We start from the raw sequence: 24445 nt of genomic DNA on the forward strand, positions 1-24445 counted from the left end.
CAAGACTATATCCATTGTCTCAATCTTAAAAAATGTTTTTGGTTCATTTCTCTAAATACGAATTACCTTTTAGGAGCTGGGTTGCTCCATTAAAATGTGCAGTCTTTTATTTCTAATCAATAAGCAAACTAAAATAGACATCTTTAAAGCTTTTGCCCGCAAATTAGGTAGCACCTATAATCATATTATGTATCAACTTGTTTGTGAGAGCAAGGAACGACAACTCTGCGTGGAGATTGTGGAGATTGGTGCAATAGCGTCGCTAATAGTTAGTGTACAGTAGCCTGTTTTTGTTGCAGAATCATTTCCCCTTATTTCAGTTTGGCCATTACTAAGTGCTGTCATCAATACCCAACTGATCAATTATATGATGTAAATTAGTTAGTTTATCAGTAATTGTTGATATTTTAACATCGTAATTTCCAATAAAAGTTAAGAAATAGTTAAGTGTATTTCAATTCACTGGATAAATTGTGTAAGGTATTGGAAACTTTAACGTTTGGCTATCCGATACTTATCAATTAATTTGGTTTTAAATTTCATATAATTCAATAATTGCCTAGGCTAAGGCAAACACTTTTAGGCTCATGTATAGAGTATTGTGTTATTTATTTCATGGTCTTGTTTGTTTCGAGCTATTTTTAACATGGTTATATCCATAATTATAAACCTTGTTGAACATAACCACACCTGTTTGAGCATAGTGTAGCAATAACCACGCACCTGCTATGCAAATTATTGCGCAATCGGTGTTCAGGCAAAAAGTTGACCGAAAAATGTGGGGTGTTTTTAACGCTTCACTACGAGCATGAAAGAAGTAATCCAAATGAAAAATTTGCATATGTGGGAGGAGATATGTCCAAATAAGCAGTATCTGACCTTGCCATGACCGGAAAATAAAAAATCATTGCTCAAAAGTGAAAGTAAAAAATTCGAAGGCCAATATTTTGCAGAAAGAAGGCAGATTCACTTGAAATTTAGCTTTTAATAAATCAATTATTGTGTTTTTTAATAAATTCTAACCATTTGAATCAGGTATATGCGCGTGAAATAATATATATTTATTTATTTCCAACACCACTATTCCTGTGCAGTAGAGTTACTCCCCTTTACGCGGAATTATTACATTGCTGTTACGGTGAATTCGGGAGCGATCTTTTGAGCAGTTTTACGGATATCCGTACGATAAACACAGTATTTGTTCGGCAGGAAGAGAAATCGTCTCATTTGGTATCGATGCAGGTATGAATTCACTTAAATCACCTAAATTATTGTGTTAATTATGTCAAAGAAAATCTGTTCCAGATCGTACCCGCGCCATGTCGTACCAGACTTGTCTTCATTTGTAACAAATGTAAAATGTAACTTCTGTGATTGATCATAATCATAAACTTAAAAGCTAAGTTACGTTATTATCCCCACGCTTTTTGAAAAAAAGGTGGGGATATTGTGGTGATCTCCGCCGTCCGTCCGTCCGTCTGTCCGTCCGTCTGTCCGTCCGTCCTGGCCACTATCTCCTCCTACACTAAAAGCACTAGAACCTTGAAATTTACACACATGGTAGCTATGAGCATATGTGCGACCCTGCACTATTTGGAATTTTGATCTGACCCCTGGGTCAAAAGTTATAGGGGTTGGGGTGGGGCCGCGTCAGAAATTATCACTCATTTTTTTAGGTTATTTTACATTTACTTCTTTATTTCTACACCAATTCACTTCAAATTGATACTGGACCTCACCTATGACAATACGGTCAATCTCAACCATGCATGGCCCCATTCCCAACCCTGGGGCGCCCCGCCCACATAGGCCACACCCACCAAAAATTTCCATTTACTATAATTTTTTCATTTCTACACGGATTCACTTCAAATTGATATTGAACTTTTGTTATGACATTAGGGTCAATCTCAACTATGCATGGCCCCAATCCCAACCCTGGGGCGCCCGCCCACATAGGCCACACCCACCAAAAAATTCCATTTACTATAATTTTTTCATTTCTACACGGATTCACTTCAAATTGATACTGAACTTCTCTTATGACATTAGGGTCAATCTCAACTATGCATGTTCCCATAACCAACCCTGGGGCCCCGCCCACATAGACCACACCCACCCAAAATTGCCTTTACTATAATTTCTTCATTTCTACACCGATTCACTTCAAATTGATATTGAACTTCTCTTATGACAATACAGTCAATCTCAACTATGCATGGCCCCATTACCAACCCTGGGGCGCCCCGCCCACATAGACCACACCCACCCAAAATTGCCTTTTACTATAATTTCTTCATTTCTACACCGATTCACTTCAAATTGATACTGAACCTCTCTTATGACAATACGGTCAATCTCAACTATGCATGGCCCCATTACCAACCCTGGGGCGCCCTGCCCACATATGTCACACCCACCCAAAATTGCCTTTTACTATAACTTCTTCATTTCTACACCAATTCACTTCTAATTGATGATGAACTTCTCTTATGACAATACGGTCAATCTCAGCTATGCATGGCCCCATTACCAACCCTGGGGCACACCTAGGTCAAACATTCGGCGTGGGGATACGCGTCGGCCTCTGCCGCGCCATTTCTAGTTAGTTTTAAGTTGATTAAACATTTAGGGAGCATTATAATTCACACACCATCTCATTATTAGTTTTGTTAACGTGTTAAAACTGCTATAATTAATTTCAGTTCTTATTTCATTTACATGATTAATATACAAAAAATAAATGGATATTATTATATATAAAGGTTAGGTTCTAGAATTAACCTTTGCAAAATTGAGGATGCAATGCTAAGACTCGGTTATTATGTGTCGCAGGTTTTGTGCATACCGGTATTGAAATTCTATTTTATTTACTTTTTTATTTTATAGAGAACATGACTGACAAAGATCTATTGGACAGTGATTATGATGGGATTTCACAAATACATGAGCACAGTTACATTGTGGTAAGTAACATTTTAAGCAGTTGCATGTTGAAGACATTGAATTTGATGGTTAACAATTATATCCTGAATTTAAACTTAATTATTTAATAATACAGAATATACACATGCCCCTACTGTAAGAAATAATATTATTGTTGGAAATGTACTTTGTAAGTATGATGACAAAAATATGTATGTGTCTGTTCATTTGCATAGATATCGGACTCTGACGAGACACAACCACCTTCACCTTTTGGTTGACAGGAATATTCCAGTGAAAGATCAGTTGTTAAACAGCCTTTTTGACAAACAGTATGTGTGACTGCATCTTATTATTAATTTTAATATTACTATTAAAATTAAATTGGAAATTACTTCAGTTGGCAAAGGAATTCCAGTTATTTCATCATATGGCGCTACATTAAAAAGATGACTTAAATGGATGAAATATTAAATGCCCTTACAATTGGCTAATTTTTATCTCAGCATGATTTTTTAGCAAACTTTGAAAAAAGAAACATTGAATCAGTAAAAGCTTGTAGAAAACATTTGCGGTTAAATGTTCTGTTCTTTCAGTTTGTCAGTATCACTTAATTAATATTTGCATGCAGTGCACTATTATATTTCAGCATCTTTGGAGTTCCTTTCATGAAGAAAACAAGCTCTTAATTAATGTATCGACAATGATTTACTAAATCCAAGAAGTTGTTTAAAGATATTGAGCTGTTACATACATTCGCCTATTATGAGTTCGAAACTTCTTACAGTAATTATTATAATATTTTTTTAATTATTTTATTATATGTTTATCTTTTTTTGAATAGGTGTGTGTTAAACTATTCTAACAAATAGTGTTTCTGTTTCATCTTACACAAGTATATAAGATTTAATTTAGCAATGCATTGTCGATCTTTCAGAATTCCTGGTGCTGCCATTCCTAATCAACCGACATATCAGAATTTTGGATAAGAATTCAGATTACTGGCTGCATATTCAACCGTAAGTGTTTTTTCTGTTCAATTTAACTGCTAGTTCATAAATAAAATTTTGTTTAAGAGAAATAATATTACTTAGAAAATGTTCTTAAATACCAGGTTGTATCACATTTGTATTGGGCGGGTGGGGCAGTTGTACATGTTTTGGATAATGTTTTTTTTTTAAATACTAACCAAATAAGTTTTTGTTTTTTCAACATTTATTCTTGTTTTGTTGTACATTATTTCAACTGTGATATTGAATCACATGCACATTTGCAATTTAGAAAAATCAACTTTTTATTGTCTATTTCAGGAATTTTTGGGTCCTGGGTTGGTGGGGGGTAACGTGTTTCAGACCAGAATCCTGCCGGACCATCCAATTGCAAGGACATCTAACATAGCTGAAATGTATCTGTAATGAATTATTAAAAGTTTGGATAAAAAATGTGTTCTTAAATCATTATTTTAAACAAATTATATACCCAGGTTGACTATTTTGAAAAAATGAAAAATGACAATTTTTACACATGGGATTTTTCAATGTTTCCGCATTCACTAACATTACTTTAGACAATGTAAGATAGACAAACCATACATATTTGGAAATGGTTTACTAATATCTATCAGAAAATGTATAATTTTACTGGGTTTATGTCAATTTTCAAAATCAGTGGTTATTGCTACATAGTGGATTGACGAATTGAATTGATGAATATTTTGCTTATTTATTCTGTTGTGATTTGCCACCAAAACTTTGTATTTATTTCTTATTTATGTTAAGTTACTCACATGACCTTGATATGATCTAAAATTTAAGTAAGACAAACACAATTGAAATTGTAATATAAATAGTCAATATTTGGATTGTAACTAACTATACCACACGTACTTGAAAAAAATGTTTTTGGTCCTTATATATATAATATATATAAGGACCAATTAATTTTTTTTTAAGTACCTGTGAACTACAGGGTTTTCCCCAGGCTATTTAAGCGCCCCTTGCTGGGGCGCTTGAATTTCGAAATCCGAGTCCCTGGGGCGCTTGAAATTTTCCAACCTGTGTGTTTTTCAGTGAAAGAAAGTGGAGATTGTAAAAAAAAACAAAGGTTTCTCTATCAGTGTATCAATATTCCCTGTTTTAAAAGAGCACACGGTACCTAGTTTCACAAGTAATCGCCATAAACACCACATGGGGTAATGGATAATCCACTGATAAGAGAATAGCATGACGCGCATATAAATTATTCTAGCCAAATTACACAGTCATCTAAATGCTGACAAGGATGTATCAGGTAACTTTGCAGTCGTCAAACTGTTATGTTCATCGTCCAATCGGTTACGCGAATGCTTATGAGGGCGGGGTTAACTATCGACCATTATTTTTGATTGACGTCGGGCACGATGTAAAAGTTTATCACAGCTTGATTAGCAAGAATTTGTACCATTTATGTAATAAAAAAGTACATTTAAGACGGTTTCGGGCATCATCATCACACCTTTTTACTGTAAACGAGTGTTTTTACCTATGACTCTTGTAATTAATACAAGAAATTAACTGAAAGAGGTAAAGAAATAATTACTTATAGCGAGTAAGTTGTGCAAATAACTCCCGGTTACAATTATGCGATAACAATTTAATTCCAGTACATGTATTTTTCATCATGTCCATTTATAACGTTTTGCTGGAATTTATTCGACGCGTAATGCGTTAACAAATTTTTGTTGAATTAATTACGCACACTGGTAAATTTTTCGTCCGATAATCAATACTTAGAAGACTGATGATGGCAACCGGCCGTAATCCTCGTGAATTCAGGCATAATTCCGTCAAAACATTTATTCGACTTAAGTGTTTAAACAAATTATCGTTAAATTCATAACGCAACTGTTAATATTTATTAAAGTCTCAAATGGGAATAATTAAATTTGTCATCCGGTACCCTTTTCCGTATGTCGACGTTAACGCGTTTTTAATCCGAAACACACTTCCGAATGGAAATGTTACTGCAACGTTAAAATATTCTTGCTTCAAATTAGTAGTGCAAATTTATTTTGTGTCGAATCTTTTTCTCAATTAAAAAGAGCGCGAAAATTATGCAGCATGTACAACGTCGCGTGTATTGTTTTAACAAGCACACAACACGTCAGAGGATTGACGCATGTTCAGAGGCAATATTTCATCAAATCTATAAATAGTCACTTAAAATTTATTTGATACTATTGAAAAATAGCAAGGTTTGTTCAAAAGAAATAATTGAGAGCTTTTATCGTAAATATTTACCAGAAAGTGATTTATAAAAACGGAATAAACGGGATTATCGGATAATAAATAAAAACTTGAATATGTATGTATGCAGTACTAGAGTCGGGTTGAAACGGATGTATTGGAGAATCGTTCGAGTCAGGATTTTACTGTCAGTACGGGAAAGTTTTAAAACAATTAAACAATATAAAAAAGTATATATATTTTTAAATGACGGGGATTTTTTGAAGAGTCATAGCGCACCAAATGACGTCTTTCGACGCTGTTTTTCTTTGAGTTTAAAGGCACCACAGAGCGTTAATTGACACGTTAAATTAAAAAAAAGTCAACGTCTGGAGGTGACACCCCTCCCGAACCACCCCTATCAGCCCTGGGGCGCCTGACAAAAATCCTGTGGAAAGCACTGGTGAACTATACAAGATTTGGGCTGCAAAACATTCTGTGAAGTATACACATACATATACTAATTCGACTTAATTTGATTATTAAGAGCACAATACTAAAAAAAAAAAAATTTCATTTTGTGAAATTTAACTCAGAAAAGCTTTAAAAAACTCATTTTCTGATTCTGCTAGTTTTGTAGGATCACAAAAAACAAATAACACAATCAAAATAACTGTACTTGCAGATTGGTTAATCCATCTTTCAAAAATATCTTCGTATGTTGAAATAACAACTGTCTGCCCATCATTCATGTTAAAACTCCTCATAATTGAGAACAGACAGTATGTTAAAAAACAAACAGAAATAAAATCCAGACACAGATGCTTTTCCCCAGACATATCTGCATAAACAAATGTTATCTCCTTCACTGATGGATTTGGTATCTTGAATAGAAATTTAATAAATGGTTAACTTAATTGTTACCAAATAATTGACTAGTCAATCAAGTGTTCTGAATGAGATTTCCATTGAGGGTGCCTGTGCTTAATCGAGTGTAAAGTAGACTATGTGATGTCAGAGCTAATCTTTCACACCATGTCTTTCTTGTCTGCAACAAAAAGCTAATTATTGATCTGATTGTTAACAAGGCCCTTGCGAGGAGAAATGTTGTCCGGTAACCACAGTGGTTGTATATGCACTTCTCACTTAGGCGACCCAAGTTCAATCCCGATTCCCAGAAGCATGTGAGTTTGGTTGTTTGTCATCAGACAGATGGGGTTTCCTCCAGGTAGTCTGTCTTCCTCCCACAAGTCAAGACCACATCAAAATGGACAATCTTTCAGTAACAACAAAATAGCTGGATATTGCAGCAATGATTAACAAAATTGTCCCAACTTTCTAGAGTCTAGTAAATTAATTGGGTTAGAGTGCTGGGCCACATTCTGGGTCCACAGGCCCAAAAGGAACTCCTCGACTTCTAAATACACACACAATTCCCATGTAGCTTGTTTGTATGCACTGTGTTAAACTTAATATTCTCCAATAAAGTGCCAAATAAGATTTCTTGTATTTAAAGATAAGCACAGTCAATAATTATGTTCACGGATTTCAATTGAAGCAGAATCCTGCATTTTGATGCAAACATTTTGCAATATTGTCACTTTTGACTCTTCCAAATTATGTTCCTTGCATCATTTTGATGCAAAGGTTACCATCAAACTAACATAAAATGTATGTTTTACTATAGAAAATGTTGTTTTTAGTCAAGTAAGATACATGTATACTTAAAGTTATACAAAGCTATATTTTTAGAGCAATCAAATAATATCCACAAACAAAATATCTGTTTTTTTTTGTATTTTAACCACTGAAAAGTTTATTTGACCCCTGAAAATTTCATTTGACCCCTGAAAATTTCAAGCGCAGGGTCATTTGACTCCTGGTTTTCAAAAACTATTGAAATCACTGATGTTGTCAGCTATGAAACTCACTACTTTAAAAAGTTTCGCTACTTTTTCTTTTTTTTAGCTCACCTGATTGCTCAGGTGAGCTTTTGTGATCGGTCTTTGTCCGTTGTATGTCCTTCCGTCCGTCAGTCCATTAACATTTGCTCGTAAACACTCTAGAGGCCACATTCCTTGTCCCATCTTCATGAAACTTGGTCAGAAGCTTTGTCTCAATGAAATCTCGGCTGAGTTCGAAACTGGGTTGTGCCGGGTCAAAAACTAGGTCACAAGGTCAAAAAAAAGAAAAACCTTGTAAACACTGTAGAAGACACATTTCATGCCCAATCTTCATGTAACTTCGTCAAAATTTTTGTCTTAATGATATATTGGTTGATAAATGTCACGGTGACCTGAAATAGTAAAATGGTTTCTGGATGATAGCTCAAGAACGCTTATGCTTAGGATCATGAAACTTCATAGGTACAATGATCATGACTCGCAGATGACCCCTATTGATTTTCAGGTCACTAGGTCAAAGGTCAAGGTCATGGTGACCTGAAATAGTAAAATGGTTTCTGGATGATAACTCAAGAACGCTTATGCCTAAATTCATAAAACTTCATAGGTATATTGATCAAGACTCGCAGATGACCCCTATTGATTATCAGGTCACTAGGTTAAAGGTCAAGGTCACAGTGCCAAAAAACGTATTCACACAATGGCTGTCATGTTCACGGTGACTCAATGTAGAAAAATGGTTTCCGGATGATAACTCAAGAATGCTTCCGCCTAGGATCATGAAACTTCATAGGTACATTGATCATGACTGGCAGATGAAATAATGATGAAACTTGCCCAGGATGTTTGTCTGGACAATATCTAGGTCAAGTTTGACATTTGGTAAAGATTGAATGAACCGACTCCTCTCAGGTGAGCGAACTAGGGCCATCTTGGCCCTCTTGTCACTTATTGTAATTGATTTGACCTCAAAGACAACTGTTGTACATGCATGGAGCTGATCTTCTTATCAGGTTTTATTCAAATACATACAATGTAACAAGAGTTAAAGAATGCCAAGAGCTATCTCTGATCATAATTCAGCGCTGTTTTGCAATATCCATTCATCAAATGCTTGATATGGTCATTTGTTTCCACTAAACAATTAATCATCATTAATAGTTATAGTCCATTATGCAAAATGCAAAAAAAAAGCAACTGTGAATCGCACTTTCAGAATAGCTTGACAACATTTTCTCTGTATGTGAGGCACAATGAGGCAATAGGAGCCACATTTGAGAGGTGCATTCGTTTATATATTGTCCCATTGGTGCAAAAAGGTATCATATGCTATTCTATTTCAATGTTACATGGTACGTTTTTGCACCAATTGGGCAATTTGGTTTAAACAGTAGTGATAAGTAAAAAACGTTCATTAGGTGTAAAAAAAAGTATGGTGTTTGCATTGAGAAAAGGTTTTCCATAGGTTTTGAATACTTTAAAGGATTCAATTTGAGCTATTGACTATTAAAACATTTCTTGCAGACTTTAAATCACAAAGATAAATATTTAATTATTTTTCTACTCGAAAAGAAATAAAATTGATTTCATAATTTGGCCATTTAGGAAAAACGCATGACAAGGAAGATGTATTAAACAGCTCATTCAAATGGTTTAACGGGCTTCTTTTTTTTATTGAAGATTGTAATTAGGCAAAACAAAATGAAAATAATGCCTGTATAGATCACATTAATTTAAATGTAAATGCATCAATTTAAACTTGTATTACATTGACCTTTGTGTTCCTGTGTTATTAAACCATCCCTTTGACAAGAGGGGGGGGGGGTCACTCTAAGAGATTGATTCAAGACATCATTTCAATAGTCTAGTTATCAAATATTTTGAGAAAGAGAACACATTTTACCACATTTAACTGACTGACTCTTTGCATTGTTCTATTGAAGACATATAGCTATTAGTTACCTGTGGTTGTTTCTTAGGTACCATGAGAGGTATCTAAACAAGGTAGGGGTTCCAAAGATTGTTTGTGTGTGGTGAGAGAATTTATTGTTTTTGTCTAAATAAACTTGATATTATATAATATTATACGGGAACGCGTACTTCTTTAACTACGAGTAATTTTCGTGGTCATTGTGCTTTTATTTAAATGATTAATAAATCTCTAAGACTAGATGTGGAGCAAGCAACCTGTTAAGGCTGCATGCAAAATCTGTATGCAGCAACATAAGTTCCAGCAGCTGAAGAATATGAGCCTTGCTCTGGTAAAATGGGTTAAATGCTTGTGTCTAAAGTGTCATCCCAGATTAGCCTGTGCAGTTTGCACAGATTAATTAGGGAGGACAGTTTCTGCCTTAATGGATTTTTTCATTTAAAGGAAGTTTCATCTTCACCAAAATTCAGTCAAGCTGAAAGTCTTGTCCCTGATAAGCCTGTGCAGACTGCATAGGCTACTTTAGGACCATATTTTAGCACATGCATTAAGCCCTGTTTTCTCAGAGCCAGGCTCATAAAGTTAAGAAAAACTGGAAGAGACAGCATCGATCCAGTATATAATTATTTGCACAATATGTAATCAAATTATAAACTAAAGAGGTATGTGTATTGAACAAGGTCTCTGATGATTATTCAAATTATATTCAAGTTCATTGACCTTGAGGGAACCAGTACCTGGTCCATGGCATTATTGTTTGTTTACATAAGGTCGAAGAAAATAAGTTGACAAATTTATTATTTGTTTCAGACCCTTCGACTTTGTTCTGATTTCCTTTTCGTCACTATTTAACCTCTGTTGAAGTGTATACAAAATGTCTCCCAGTAATATGTATTGCAAACAGAAATTAACATGTTCTGAAGTACTTATATCTAATGGCTCTTGAATTTAGTAAGTAGTTTATTCTTGATGTTTGATCAGCTATTATCAAACTTTCTTCTATTGATACTCAAATTCATGACCGGTTACTGGTTGCTTTGTAAGTTAACAGGTTGCACTTGAATTTGTTTGTGTTTTATTTAGCATTGATTATAAAAAGCACTCCGCCTTGAATTCAATGGCTGCATGTCTTTGAGATGGTTTGCAGAATGCAGAAGGTTTTAAATTGTTCATTTAATTATTGTATTCATAGACTGAATTATTATCCAGATTTCATCTGTAAATTAAAATGATCAGTTATTGCAAAAAGTCCATATTTCTATATAACGGGTGTGCAAGGACAAATATTTGCTCAGAGAGCAGCTTGACTGTTAGACATAATCAGGGTGCAGAATCAACGGAGTTTCCCAGTTTTTAAACATGGGCTGGACACAATGTAAACACACCATTAAGAACGGTATTTTTGCAAATATTTCAAGTTATTCAAATGCAGTTGCAAAAATCTTAAGTGAATAAAAGACAGTTTTTCTTGCAGTTTGTGCCGATATCTCAAGGTATAAAAACAAATCCTTGAATACGTCTGAAATCGTTGACAAAATGTCACGTTGCATGTACAATGAATTCAGTAGATACCGAATTTTTAAACAAGAACACAGGCTTTTTAGCTCATCTGATTGCTCAGGTGAGCTTTTGTGACCGGTCTTTGTCCATCGTCCGTCCGTCAGTCTGTCCGTTAACATTTGTTCGTAAACACTCTAGAGGCCTCATTTATTGTCCAATCTTCATGAAACTTGGTTAGAAGCTTCGTCCCAATGAAATCTCGGTCGAGTTCGAAACTGGGTCGTGCCGGGTCAAAAACTCGGTCACTAGGTAAAAAAATAGAAACAACTTGTAAACACTGTCACAATTCATGCCCAATCTTCATGTAACTTTGTCAAAATGTTTGTCTTAATGATATGTTGGTTGAGTTCAAAAGTGGTTCCGGTCAGTTGAAAAACATGGCCGCCAGTGGGCGGGGCAGTTTTCCTTATTTGGGTAAAGAGAAACCTTGTAAACACTCTGGAAGTTGCAATTTTTGCCCAATCATCATGAAAGTTGGTCAAAACATTGGTTTTATTGATTTCTCGGATGAGTTCAAAAATGGTCCAGATCGGTGAAAAAACATGGCCGCCAGTGGTCGGGGCATTTTTCTCTATATGTATATAGTGAAAACATGTCAACACTCTAGAAGTCACATTTTTGGCCCAATTTTCATGAACTTTTTGTCAGAACTTTTGTTTCCGAGATACGTGAGTTAAGTTTGAAAATGGTTCTGGTCTGTTGAAAAACATGGTTGCCAGGGGGACGGGGCAGTTTTCCTTATATTTATATAGTACAAAAGCTTGCAAACAATCATGAATTAAGGTCATGTAACATGCAAGACAACTCTTCGAAAATATTGCATTTAAGTTTACAGTAGTTACTCCCCTTTGATTATTAATGTTTTCATAATAATACAGTGTAGTTGCGTTTCATTTTATGTTAATTGTAATTCGAGGTTGGATGTTTTTATGCCCCCTTTCGAAAAAAAGGGGTCATTTAGTGATTGGACTGTCCGTCTGTCCGTCCGTCTGTCCGTCTTTCCGTCACACTTTGCATTTAGGTTTCCAAAAATGTTCATAATTTCTATGTCCCTTGAGATATAAACCTTCATATTGAGTATGCATGTGTATATGGACAAGGCCTTTCCATACGCACAATTTTTTTTAGCCCTGTGACCTTGACCTTCAACTTAGGGTCCGCGTTTAGGTTTCGAAATCTGCGTTTAGGTTTCGAAAAATGCTCATCACTTCTATGTCCCTTGAGATATAACCTTCAAATTTGGTATGCATGTGTATATGGACAAGGCTTTTCCATACGCACAAATTTTTGTCCCCTGTGACCTTGACCTTGAACTTAAGGTCCGCGTTTAAGTTTCGAAATCTGCGTTTCGGTTTCGAAAAATGCACATAACTTCTATGTCCCTTGAGATATAACCTTCATGTTTGGTATGCATGTGTATATGGATAAGGCCTTTCCATACGCACACAAATTTTAACCCCTGTGACCTTGACCTTGAACTTAGGGTCCGCGTTAAGGTTTCGAAATCTGCGTTTAGGTTTCGAAAAATGCTCATAACTTCTATGTCCCTTGAGATATAACCTTCATATTTGGTATGCATTTTTATATGGACAAGGCCTTTCCATACGCACACATTTTTGTCCCCTGTGACCTTGACCTTGAACTTAGGGTCCGCGTTTAAGTTTCAAAATCTGCGTTTAGGTTTCGAAAAATGCACATAACTTCTATGTCCCTTGAGATATAACCTTCATGTTTGGTATGCATGTGTATATGGATAAGGCCTTTCCACACGCACACAAATTTTAACCCCTGTGACCTTGACCTTGAACTTAGGGTCCGCGTTTAGGTTTCGAAATCTGCGTTTAGGTTTCGAAAAATGCTATAACTTCTATCAAAGCGTTTATAGGGGGCATATGTCATCTTATGGTGACAGCTCTTGTTGTTAGCTCACCTGATTGCTCAGGTGAGCTTTTGTGACTGGTCTTCGTCCGTCCGTCCGTCGGTCCACATTTGTTCGTAAACACTCTAGAGGCCACATTTATTATCCGATCTTCATGAAACTTGGTCAGAAGATTTTTCCCAATGATGTCCCGATCGAGTTTGAAACTGTGTCATGCTGGGTCAAAAACTAGGTCACTAGGTCAAAAAAAAAGAAAAGCTTGTAAACACTGTAGAAGTCACATTTAATGCCCAATCTTCATGTAACTTTGTCTATATGTCTGTCCTAATGATATGTTGGTTGAGTTTAAAAGTGGTTCCGGTCCATTGAAAAACATGGCCGCCAATGGGGGGGGCAGTTTTCCTTATATGGCTAGAGAGAAACCTTGTTAACACTCTAGAAGTCACAATTTTGGCCCAATCATCATGAAAGTTAATCAAAACATGGGTTTTATTGATATGTCTGACAAGTTTGAAAATGGTCCAGATCAGTGAAAAAACATGGCCGCCAGTGGGCGGGGCATTTTTCTCTATATGTATATTGTGAAAACATGTGAACACTCTAGAAGTCACATTTTTCGCCCAATTTTCATGAAATTCGATCAGAACATTTGTTTCCTTGATACGAGAGTTGAGTTGGAAAATGGTTCCGGTCAGTTGAATAATATGGCTGCCGGGGGGGGGGGGGGAGTTTTCTTATATATATATATATATATATATATATATATATATATATATATATATATATATATATATATATATATATATATATATATATATATAGTAAAAGAAAGCTTGTGCACACTCTAGAAGTCACATTTTTTGCCCAATCATCATGAAACTTGGTGAATAGATTTGTTTTATATATATCTCAGATGAGTTTGCAAATGGTCCCGATGGGTCAATAAACATGGCTGCCAGGGGGTGGGGCAGTTTTCCTTATGTGACTATATGGAGAGAAACCTTGTGATCGAACACTATAGAAGTTACATTTTTTGCCTAATCATCGTGAAACTTAGTCAATACATTGGTTTTATTAGCTCCACTGGCCAGAGGCCAGCGGGTCTTATGCCATGGTCCTGTGTCCGTCGTGCATGCATCCGTGCGTGCGTTAACTTTTTCTTAAAACATCTTCTTCTCCTAAACTACTGGTCCAATTCTGATGAAATTTCTCAGGAATGCTCCTTGGGTGAATCTCTTTCAAATTAGTTCAAATTATGCCCCTGGATAAAATTTGACCCTGCCCCGGGGGTAAAAAAAATGAAAATTTGCTTATATTGGGCCTATTTTGTGAAAACTTTCAAAATCTTCTGGTCCATAACCATTAGGCCTAGGGCTATCAAATTTGGTATGTAGAGACATCTAATAGTCCTCTACCAAATTTCTTCAAATTATGCCCCTGGGGTCAAATTTGACCCTGCCCCAGGGGTAAAAAAATTGAACATATGCTTAAATAGGGTCTATTTTGTGAAAACTTTACAAATCTATTGTCCATAACCATTGGGCTTAGGGCTACCAAATTTAGTATGTAGTGACATCTTATAGTCCTCTTCCAAGTTTTTTCAAATTATGCCCCTGGGGTCAAGTTTGACCCTGCCCCGAGGGTCACAAAATTGAACATATGCTTATATAAGGCCTATTTTGTGAAAACTTAAAAAATCTACTTGTCCATAACTGTATGGCATAGGGCTACCAAATTTGGTATGTAGTGACATGTAGTAGTTCTCTTTCTTAGTTTGTTCAAATTATGCCCCTGGGGTCAAATTTGAAACTGCCCTGGGGGTCACAAAATTGAATATATGCTTATAAAGGTCTTATTTTGTGAAAACTTTAAAAATCTACTTGTCCATAAACGTTGGGCCTAGGGCTACCAAATTTGGTATGTAGTGACATCTTATAGTTCTCTACCAAGTTTGTTCAGATTATACCCCTGGGGTCAAGTTTGACCCTGCCCCGAGGGTCACAAAATTGAATATGTGCTTATAAAGGGCTTATTTTGTGAAAACTTTAAAAATCTTTGTACATAACCATTGGGCCTAGGGCTACCAAATTTAGTATGTAGTGACATCTTATAGTCTTCTACCAAGTTTGTTCAAATTATGCCACTTGGGTCAAATTTGACCCTGCCCTGGGGGTCACAAAATTGAACATACGCTTATATGGAGCCTATTTTGTGAAAACTTTAAAAATCTACTTGTCCATAAACATTGGGCCTAGGGCTACCAAATTTGGTATGTAGTGACATCTTATAGTTCTCTACCAAGTTTGTTCAAATTATGCCCCTGGGGTCAAGTTTGACCCTGCCCCGGGGGTCACAAAGTTGAACATATGCTTATATATGGAGCCTATTTTGTGAAAACTTTAAAAATCTACTTGTCCATAACCATCGGGCCTAGGGCTATCAAATGTTGTTTGTAGTGACATCTAATAGTCCTCTACCAAATTTTTTCAAATATTATGCCCCTGGGGTCAAGTTTGACCCTGCCCAGGGGGGGGTCACAAATCGAACATATGCTTATATAAGGCCTATTTGTTGAAAACTTAAAAAAATTCCTTGTCCCAGGGTTGTCATTATTAACCGATTGCCGATCGAATTCATCGGTTAAAATCGCCAGAAAATCGGTTGTTTTCCCGAATCTTTTTAAAATTGCGATCGGAAGTTTTTATCATGCAAACCGACAATAATTGACAAGGAATAACCGTAGTATAGTAGAGCGACGCCCGGACATTCAGTCAGTCCGTTAACTCCGCATAAGAGCTACTGTTTTCAATGAATTTCTCAGCGAGTGGCCAATATTAATTTTTCCAGCTGTCAATCAAATTCTTCTTGGTAAGCACGTCAACTAATCAGCGCTCAGGCAGCCGAATACACGCCGACCCCACGTGAAACTGTATCAAATAGCGTTACATTTCACATATTATTACTGACCGTATATCAACGAAAGAAGCACTGTAGAGCGTATTTAACTAGTTTCCACATATTAAAAATGCTCTTTGATTTTCTACCAAAATAAAATATATTTAAGCAACCTCTGCGCTACGAAGTTGTTATTCAGCATCTAAATATTAAAGTCCACGCTTTCTCCGAGGAAGAATGACGTAATATTATACATGAAGTATAATTTTGGCATGACTTTCATCTGTACATGAAAAACACGAGAAATGTGTCTCTGTTGCTTGAATTTTCTTAATTTTCCGTGAATACTGAAGTCTGAAAATGATTTCGGTAACACATTTAATTATACGCATTTCCGGGAGGCATTTGAAAATACTTCAATCAAATAATGCATTTTGTTATACAAATAGTCTGAACACAGATTGTAATAAGTAGGTAAATAACGTGTTTTGAGATTGCCAAACTATGCATACATATAGGTCTACATGCATCCATGAATGACCTGACAAGTTATATCATGATCCGGAATGAAAAGTACTCGGGAAAATGTAAGAAAGACGCGTTTTTATCCTCAGAAATTCACTTTCACTTCCGCAAACTTTTCTGAAAGGAGGTACATGTAGCAGTTTAGATTAAGTCGTTGATTTGTCGCAATTACTAAATATAAACGGTTCTCAATGCTCTCAAATCGCGTCACGTGATTCACACATGTGCAATGGGAATTCCCAAATCCCAAAATTCAATTTGTATATGCACTCGCATTAAATGGCGGACGACATTCATCGTCAATATTGGTCGTAATTTGGTTTTGAAAAAAAAGAAATTGTAATAATACTAGATAATCGGGTAATGGATAGAATTGGAACATGCAAAGATCTATCAATATAATATGTTTTTACATTGTACAGTATACTAAAAATGTGAAAATCTTAAAAATTTCCTATTCTTTTTAGACCTCATTTTAACTTGTTATGCTCTGAAAATAGCAGTATTTTGCCCCTAAAATATCTAGAATTCATTTTCGGTCGTGGGGCTTCGCCCCCTGCCCCCCTACCAGGGCCTTATCCTGGACCTAGGCAGCCCCCTTAACCACCTGCCGAATCGGTTACTATTCCAAAATAATCCTTTGTTTACAATCATAATGACAACCCTGATTGTCCATAACCATCGGGCCTAGGGCTATCAAATTTGGTATGTAGTGACATCTAATAGTCCTCTACCAAATTTGTTTAAATTTTATCCTTGGGGTCAAATTTGACCCTTCCCCGGGGGTCACAAAATTGAACATATGCTTATATAATGCCTATTTTGTGAAAACTTAAAAAAAAATCTTGTCCATAACCTTTAGGCCTAGGGCTACACAATTTGGTATGTAGTGATATTGTATAGTCCTCTACTTAGTTTGTTCAAATTATACCCCTGGGGTCAAATTTGAAACTGCCCTGGGGGCCACAAAATTGATTATATGCTTATATAGTGCCTATTTTGTGAAAACTTTAACAATCTACTTGTCCTTAACCATAAGGCATAGGGCTACTTAATTTGGTATGTAGTGACATCTAATAGTTCTCTACCAAGTTTGTTCAAATTATGCCCCTTAGGTCAAATTTTACCCTGCCCGGGGGATCACAAAACTGAACATACGCTTATATGGGGCCTATTTTGTGAAAACTTTAAAAATCTACTTGTCCATAACCGTTGGGCCTAGGGCTATCAAATTTGGTATGTAGTGACATCTAATAAACCTATACCAAATTTGTTCAAATAATGCCTCTGTGGTCAACTTTGACCCTGCCCCGGGGGGTCACAAAATTGAGTAAAGGCTTATAAAGCGCCTATTTTGTGAAATCTTTAAAAATCTTCTTGTTGAAAACCATTCAGACTATGGCTACCAAATTTGGTATGCAGTAACATCTTATAGTCCTCTACCAAGTTTGTTCAAATTATGCCCTTCGGATCAAATTTGACCCTGACCCGCGGGTCACAAAATTGAACATTATATACGCTTATATCTTGCTTATTTTGTGAATACTTAAAATATTCTTGTCCTTAACTCTAGGACCTAGGGCTACCATATTTTGTATGTACATGTAGTGAGATATAGTAGTCCTCTACAAAGTTTGCTCAAATTATGCCCCTGGGGTTAAATTTGACCAAGCCCAGGGGGTCACAAAAGTGTACATGTGCTTAAATAGGCCCTATATTTAAGTATTTGCACATGCAGAGAATATTTGTTTCAGCCTTTTTTCAGCAGTGGAGCGATACAGGGCCATCATGGTCCTCTTGTTGATTTCTTGGACAAGTCGGAAAATGGCTCAGATCGGTGAAACACATTTTTTAGCTCACCTGATTGCTCAGGTGAGGTTTTAGGATTGGTCTTTGTCCGCTGTCCGTTCGTCCACATTTGGTTTGTAAACACTCTAGCATTCACATTTCTCAAGCATTCTTTATCAAGTTGCTGAAAGATCTCAGTCAAGTTTGATGATGAGCAAAATCACATAATTAATTTCATAATTATTGCCCTTAGATTGTCCAAATTTTCATTATATTATACAAAATCCTTGTAAGCAAAGTTTGATGTTTGGTAAGGGGGGTCAACTCAAAATATAGGTCACCATTTCAAATCTTACAAAAACAAAAACACTCACTACGCCAGAGTTTTGGTTCAATAATGATGAAACTTGACCAGGATGTTTGTCTGGTCAATATCTAGGTCAAGTTTGACATTAGGTAAAGATTGAATGAACTGACTCCTCTCAGGTGAGCGAACTAGGGCCATCTTGGCCCTCTTGTTTTATTTAGCAACAATGGTGTTTGACAGCATAGCCCCAAACTTTTAAAACTTTTCATAAAAACAACAGCAACACAAAAGCACCAATAGGACTTAACTTTATTTTTGCATACCTATAAATAATAACACCGTATTCGTATAAAACTAACCTCATCCTAATGGAGTCCTGAGCATGTATCAATCCTCATATTTTGGAATGATAGCTTTTCTGGTTTCATCATTTCTAATGTACATTTAATAAACAGTGTCTTGGTTAATTAGGAATATTTATTAATAGCATTTAGAATTACCGGTACATACAGATCTATCAACAAAGCCAATCAAATAATACAAGATTGAAATAAAGTCAGTGTATTACTCTAAATTATAAATCACACATATTTATTAAAAATTAGTTTAATTTCAAACTAACCAAACTTTGGACAAACATTGAAAATATAAATGATTGCTAATAATGCTATCAAAGCACTTAAAGTACTGTCACAAAATAGGGCCACCAAACCAATTAATGGAATATAACTTATAAGCTTATCGTCACCAATGTTTATGACATTTTCACCTTTGCAACCCCGGTAAAATTTCCATTCTGTTAGCATTTAAGTTTCATTGGTGGTTACCATACTTAACAGGGTGGGATTCCTCCGGGTACTATGGTTTTCCCCCACAACTCAAGACCACACCAAAATTGAAATTTTTCAGTAAAAAACAACAACAAATAGCTGGAAATTGCAGTAAGTTAATTAGGTAAAAATGCTGGGACACACTTCGGGTCTTCATATAATGCAGCCTAAGGCATGGAAGGACCTCGGAAAAACTCTGAACAGCACACACATACACCAACATGTATGACATTTGCACTTGCAAGTCAAAACAAGCAACAATCCACAAACAGAATTTAACAAATAGACTTTAGGGCAACCCAACGTATATTTAGTGATTTTCATAACAATGGTCTGAGCCAATATATTGCAATGGCAACTGCAAACTCATTAACAAGGCTCTTGATTACTACTATATTAGTCTAATACACGTTATATATGTGTTAGTGTAAAACAGTCACTATCATTTGTTTACACATGCACCATTGTATATGTATTTATTTTCATGCAATATTACTATCAGAAGATTGGAATATTTTATTCATGGACATTTTATTTTGTATGATGTCATTTAGAGACAGTGCAATATTTTTTATTTTGTTTACAGACAATGCAATTTATGTTTTTATTTAAAGATGATGCACAATTGTTTACATTTACAGATGATGCAATGGAAATTTTCATTTACTGATGATTCAATGGATATTTTGATGTACAGATGATGCAATGGATATTTTTATTCAAAAATGATGCAATTTTTTTATATTTTTTTTTACAGATTATTGAATTGATATTTTTATCAACAGCTGATGCAATATATATATTTTGAATAGATAATTTAATGGATATTTTCATTTACAGATGATTGAATGGATATTTTCATTTACAGATGATGCACTTTACATTTACAGACAATGCCATGTTGGTCGATACCAGACTCTTCATTCAGGAGGCAGCTCTAGTGACAACATGTCTTCTGGGAGACCATCTATTGAAGAGTTCACTTGCTAGACAACGTTACGTGGTGGCGGTGTGTGACAGTGTAACTCATGGTCTCATAGGCGGAATATCATGGGCTATACTCACAAATGCAACAGTAAGTCAATTCAACTGTTTTGTGTGTGTGTGTTGATCATGTTAATAAATTGAAAGCCAACTCTTTCCCCAATAAGAAGCAAAGTGAAAATGGCTTTTGCAAACAGCTTAAAACCAGAACAGCCTGCGAGTCACTCGCAGTCTGTTAAGGTTTTATGCTGTTTGCTGCTGATCAGTATATAAGGGTTGAAAATGAAGCCTTTAAATCTTTGATTCAATAAGAAAGGTCTTAAATTAAATGTATCTTTCTAAGGGACAACTAATGCCTAAAAATGCGTATCCAAGTGGTAAAGGATTACACATATTTTTGTCATGATTTTTTTATGGAATTGTTGCAAATTATAAAATGCGTACAATCCCCAAAGTAGTTTTGTGTTAGAAGATTTAAATGGGGCACAAACTCAATCCTGACATTATTGTGCACTTCATTGTGAATTTGCAACATTACATTAGCCATTATCGATAATATCAGTGAAAAACTTAATGAACATTCCATTCAAAACATTATACATAACAGTTTTACTACTACTCATATCTTTTTTCCCTGCCATGCAACATTTTTATAATGATATAATGATTAACAGTATTTTATACTGAGTGTTTATAAACACAAGACCATCAAGACAGCAATCATTTTAGAAGTACATGTATGTATTAAAATATTCTACTTTTTATGCCCCTGGTAGGGTGGCATATAGCAGTTGAACTGTCAGTCCGTCTGTCTATCAGTCTGTCAGTCTTTGCGTCCGTCCGAAATTTTAACATTGGCCATAACTTTTGCAAGTTCAAGATAGCAAGTTGATATTTGGCATGCATGTGTACCTCATGGAGCTGCACATTTTGAGTGGTGAAAGGTCAATGTCATCTTTCAAGGTCAAAAGTCAAAAAATACAATCCAAGGGAAGTACATGTAATAAGCTTTAAAAGGGAGATAATTTCTAAACCTGCTAAAGATATATTGAAATTTTATTTCAAAGCAGCGCAATAAGGGGCTTTGTGTTTCTGAAAAACACATCTCTAGTTTGAAAATACAATACCACAAATGTGACATAAGTTTTTGATATGCTCTTTTGCTCACTATGTAGAAACATTGAATATAACTATTCTTTAACTGGTTATGTAAGGTCAATAAAAGTGAAGTGACTACATTTTTTGTGTAATTCTATGCACAACACAAACGCATTAATGCATTGAACAATTATTAATAATTTAAAACTCAATAAAATTGACCATTCATCACTCAACTCTACAAACAATTGTTAACCCCATTAGCTTAATTCAACCAGTGGATTGTTTGCATTCCTGTGTTTTTAGTGCATTTTTCATGTCTGTTATCAGGTTATTACAGTTAGTACGCTTCGTGAGGTTAGCTTCCATCTATTAAAATAATTTCTAGTACAGAAACTTATAAAGTCATCAACATGATATATATTCCTGCAGAATTATCAATGCCTGTTTAATATTTGCAAACCATAAATTGGCACTATAATGAAACTATGTGTTTATTTTCCCATTCCCAGCTGTGCCGTTCTGACATGTTCCAGTGCCTTGTAGCCATGATGTTGTCAATGATGGTGGATGTGGACCATTTCCTAGCTGCAGGATCATTAAGTCTCAAGGTAAAGTCTAGGCCTCTGGGTGGGATGTTGATTCTAGTACATCCTCCTTAGTAATAATTAAATGCGTGTATTGCAGTTCTCTAAGTGATGGTATGATTCACATAGCTACCGTGCTGGTCTTAAGATCTTTACTGAACCTTAATTAATTCACCCAAAATGCTCTTAAAAAATCAAACACAAAAATATGTAATTGACAAAAACATTGTTCTGTGTCAGACAAAAATGTTCTACAAATGGGGAAAAAAGCTGCAGACCAGTTGTAAATTTAACATGTCTAAATTGAGTCTGCAATAAGTATGCCTAGATGTGGAACATCACAATGTATCAGACTTGTATCTAAGTCTTGTTATTGGGATATGCTGCTGACCTTTTTAACCAGGTTTTTCTAAGGAAACAACTGGTTATAGATTGGCGATTGTCGGCGGGCGGGCGGGTGGAACAAGCTTGTCCGGGCCATAACTATGTCGTTCATTGTGATATTTGAAAATAATTTGGCACATTTGTCCACCATCATTGGAAGGTGTGTCATGAGAAGGAATTACGTCGATATCTGCGTACTACAACATGATATTTCATGCTGCACTCTGACACTGTAACATGTACTACAACACAATATTTCAGGCTGCACTTTCATTTCACTGACAATATTACATGTACTACAACACGATATTTCAGGCAGCACTTTCGCTCCCGTCCAGACCGCCATTTCATGCTTCAACAGTGATCCTAGTAACAGACATCATCTTGCTCACCCTAGCAACCATTTTGAAGTCTCATAGACTCGTTACTATGGTGATGATGTTCACCATGTCCTGGTTCTCTCACCACCTGCGGGACGCGGAGAGGAGGGGCCTGTGGTTCTACCCCCTGGGGAACACTCCGCCCCTTCCGAAGACAGTTTATATTGGGATTATTGTTTGCATGACAATAGTTTTTAGATATTTATTCCTGTATTATGTAAGGCCTATAGCAAGAGAAAAAATTGTTCAAACTGATGGAATTGTTTGAAGAATGAAATCTGTGATAGGATTTGTGATAATATCTTATTTGTTTTGAAAAGTATACGTGTACACATAATATAATAAATATATTAAATTAGTTAGATTTTAGGTAGGTACCAACGAAACCATTTTTGTTAACGGTGTCTAAAATAGTTTTGGATATTGAAGAAGAAATACGTTTAAAATATACTTTCTAACTAGTCATTGTGATTTCAAAATTTAATCGTGTTTAGGATTAACACAGTTAAAATTATATTAAAATTTATATGCCCATACCTTTCTGAATGGAAATTAGAACGGACATCATTACTTGATATTGGACAGCGGAATTGACCAGTCGCCAAATTATCGATAGCTCCGCACACATAGTCACGTGGTCTAGTGATTAGAAAACTCCGACAAGCAGATCGCAATTATAGCGGATTACGTGAGGGAAATTCTATATTTGTAATGATGTATTATGCTCTTTTCTATAAAATAAATTTTTAAAGCCGCACACTAAACTAAACTGCTTTGTAAAACGTTAATACAATCATAAAAAACTTTAGAGAGAAATGGCGTAATCAAAATAAATGAGTTAACGGCAGACTGACTATCAGAAACGTTTCTTATACATATTATATAGGGAGGTGATGAAAAATCCGTTGTAAAAATGAGCATTTATTTCATATTGATTTTGAACTTGTATTCAACCGTCTGACAGTGAACCCGGTGGCTATTCATATATAATTTTGAAAATATTTTTATTAAATTCAAATGACATATCCATATCATGATGGGTTTTTTGTTTATTAAAAATGTTTAGATCTTTGTTTTATTGTGTTATTTTTAAAAAGACACCGATTTTTTTATTTAGATATAAATTAAATTTTGATTGTAACCATAATTTAATACAGGCCTGATTTCGTGGTTTCATTAACAGATAGTCTAATATGCATTTTATTACATTTATGTTTAATGCGAACCTGTTACATTTCACTATCAAAAAATGAAATGTTGGTATTA

At 35.4% G+C, this 24445-nt stretch overlaps 2 protein-coding genes across 5 annotated transcripts in view; both read left to right on the top strand.

The window, feature by feature from the left end:
* LOC127869415 (uncharacterized) overlaps positions 1-24445 on the top strand; it is a 470973-nt gene that overhangs the window by 91112 nt on the left and 355416 nt on the right. The window lies entirely within an intron of this gene.
* LOC127869419 (transmembrane protein 267-like) lies at positions 311-23765 on the top strand. Of its 4 annotated transcripts, none has more exons than XM_052411997.1 (4): positions 311-480; positions 20637-20821; positions 22365-22439; positions 23115-23765. In XM_052411997.1, the coding sequence occupies exons 2-4, from the start codon at positions 20645-20647 to the stop codon at positions 23445-23447; spliced, it is 585 nt and encodes a 194-aa protein (XP_052267957.1). In that variant the 5' UTR covers positions 311-480; positions 20637-20644; the 3' UTR covers positions 23448-23765. The 4 variants fall into 4 exon arrangements, with proteins under 4 accessions (XP_052267957.1, XP_052267954.1, XP_052267955.1 ...); XM_052411994.1 differs by having other exon boundaries at positions 313-480; positions 22341-22439; XM_052411995.1 differs by having other exon boundaries at positions 313-475; positions 22341-22439.

The sequence above is a fragment of the Dreissena polymorpha genome, chromosome 2 (assembly GCF_020536995.1).
Source record: "Dreissena polymorpha isolate Duluth1 chromosome 2, UMN_Dpol_1.0, whole genome shotgun sequence".
In the NCBI taxonomy this organism is placed as follows: domain Eukaryota; kingdom Metazoa; phylum Mollusca; class Bivalvia; order Myida; family Dreissenidae; genus Dreissena; species Dreissena polymorpha.

Coding starts and splice junctions, on each gene's coding strand:
- LOC127869419 (XM_052411994.1), top strand. CDS start 20,645: ATGTTGGTCGATACCAGACTCTTCATTCAGGAGGCAGCTCTAGTGACA. Junction 20,822..22,340: donor CTATACTCACAAATGCAACA/GTAAGTCAATTC, acceptor TCCCATTCCCAG/CTGTGCCGTTCTGACATGTT. Junction 22,440..23,114: donor CAGGATCATTAAGTCTCAAG/GTAAAGTCTAGG, acceptor ACGATATTTCAG/GCAGCACTTTCGCTCCCGTC.